Source organism: Penaeus monodon, chromosome 22, assembly GCF_015228065.2.
Source record: "Penaeus monodon isolate SGIC_2016 chromosome 22, NSTDA_Pmon_1, whole genome shotgun sequence".
Taxonomy (NCBI): Eukaryota; Metazoa; Arthropoda; class Malacostraca; order Decapoda; family Penaeidae; genus Penaeus; species Penaeus monodon.
The window spans coordinates 6,641,865-6,643,751 of NC_051407.1; the positions used below are offsets into that span (position 1 = coordinate 6,641,865).

The 1,887-nt window shown below is 39.1% G+C and overlaps 2 protein-coding genes across 2 annotated transcripts in view; both read left to right on the plus strand.

The window, feature by feature from the left end:
• Window positions 1–280: 280 nt before the first annotated feature.
• Window positions 281–1,305, plus strand: LOC119587502. Its single transcript, XM_037936228.1, has 2 exons — window positions 281–298; window positions 402–1,305. The coding sequence occupies exons 1-2, from the start codon at window positions 287–289 to the stop codon at window positions 960–962; spliced, it is 573 nt and encodes a 190-aa protein (XP_037792156.1). The 5' UTR covers window positions 281–286; the 3' UTR covers window positions 963–1,305.
• LOC119587214 overlaps window positions 1,245–1,887 on the plus strand; it is a 5,035-nt gene continuing 4,392 nt past the window's right edge. The window contains exon 1 of the mRNA XM_037935975.1: window positions 1,245–1,277. Coding sequence (XP_037791903.1) covers window positions 1,245–1,277 — 33 coding nt within the window. The remainder of the gene's footprint in view (window positions 1,278–1,887) is intronic.

A 1,887-nucleotide genomic window follows, 5' to 3' on the forward strand; every position in this document is an offset into this window, starting at 1 on the left:
CATTTAAATCGATCGTCATCAAGCACATCATATAACTTTTTTGCAAGTAGACAGGCAGGCAAATGACATCTATTCCTCCTGCTGATACACATTTTCATTATATTTAGGAAATGGCCAACCGTCTTTCTTTTCCTTTCCCTTCTATGGGAACCGAAATTTATGGATTGTATTAGAAAGGAAAGACCTTGGTTATACTAATATGTAGAGTGGAGGAGGAGCAACAGCAATTGGTACAGAATATATACAGTGCATGGCCTGAACTGGACACAAGTTATCGCCTGCCAACATGAAGCTCCTGGTGCATATTCCTTCTGTAGTATTCGGACAAGAAAATCTTTGTTATAATGTTGTAATAGTACATTTGGATGGTTATAGAGTAATAATCCCTTTGTCTTCTATAGGTCTTAGTATTCGTGGCTGCCGTGTCTGCTGCCCCATTGGACTACGACCTGCTACCACCCTCTGACCTGGGACCTGATCCGATCATCGTGCCTCCTCCACAGGAAGAGCAGCTCGTGTACTTCCTCAACAGACAAACGGAGCAAGACCAGAGAGTGATCGAAGTGCCAGCACCGCCGCCGACGGAGCCCGAAGTAGTTTTCGTGAACTATGAAGAAGGCGAGAACCCGATCCTTCCCACCGGGGAAGACCTCCACTCGGCACTGAGTACGGCTTCTCATGGCGTCGGGCACGTTGTGGAGAATGGAGGAATCGGAGGTGGAATCAGTGGTATCGATAGTGGAATTGGATATTCTACTGGGTACAGTTTCGCACAAAGTGCTGGTCCTGCTTTCGGAGACAATTTTGGCATCGATATTGGAAATTACAATCTTCCCATAAGTGATTACTCTACCCCTACAAATCATCACTCTACTCACACGAGTCATTTTTCTAGCCCAATAAGTCACTACTCAACCCCTGCAAATCATTACACTACCTCTAGTCTCTACACCACTCCATAGAGATAATTCTATTAATAGCTGATATGGACTGCAGTGATAAGGTTTAACACAGTTCTACATATGTACACTGACATGCATTATACATGCAGATTTTATATTCACATACTACGAAAATATATAGTGGTTCCTTTTTAGTTATTTCCTTCATATTACCCTACCCACGCATTGGAAGAGTAGCATGCATGATATACATTTAGTAGCCGTATCGATCATCATGTCTCTACATACATTTATACATTGAAAATAATAATGAAAGCAGTGATGATAATAATGGCCTTCGGCATGTTACAAGTATTTACTGATGCACCTTTTCCGGTATGGAACTATGATTTTTTACGTCATATGTACGGCATTTTATGCTCAGATATATAATACACAGGGTATCATTTATGGTCTTTTAACATCCCTTTCCATGGAATATTTGATTCTCCTCTTGCTGGCAAGAGTCAGGATTGCGGACTGATGATTATAATAGGAATAAAATTTTAGATATCTATTTTTAAAAATTATTGTACTATTATTTTTGAATGAATATTGGATTGAAACGTTTTTGCTTGTAGAATAACTTTTCTTTGTGAACGTTTGCGTCCTACTAAATATAAATCTGCTCGCTTTGATCTTTCTTTTTTATCATAACTCTTTAATATAACAATATTATACAGTTTGGTAACAAGAACAGCAGTAATACGCAATTACCAACTCTAGCGAATTGATCTGAGGAAGTGTATTTCATAGCTAGTGCGTTATACTGGTAGATTTTACATTCACATACTTTAAGAAAACATGTATCAGTACATTTACCGAAACAAATAAGCTTGAGTTTACATTTTAACAGAAACATTGTTGCAGACTCTAGTGAAAACCGAAAGTTTGAAAGGGAAAGGTACAGTGTATCCGGCAGTTCCTTTGGCGGCAAAACTACAAG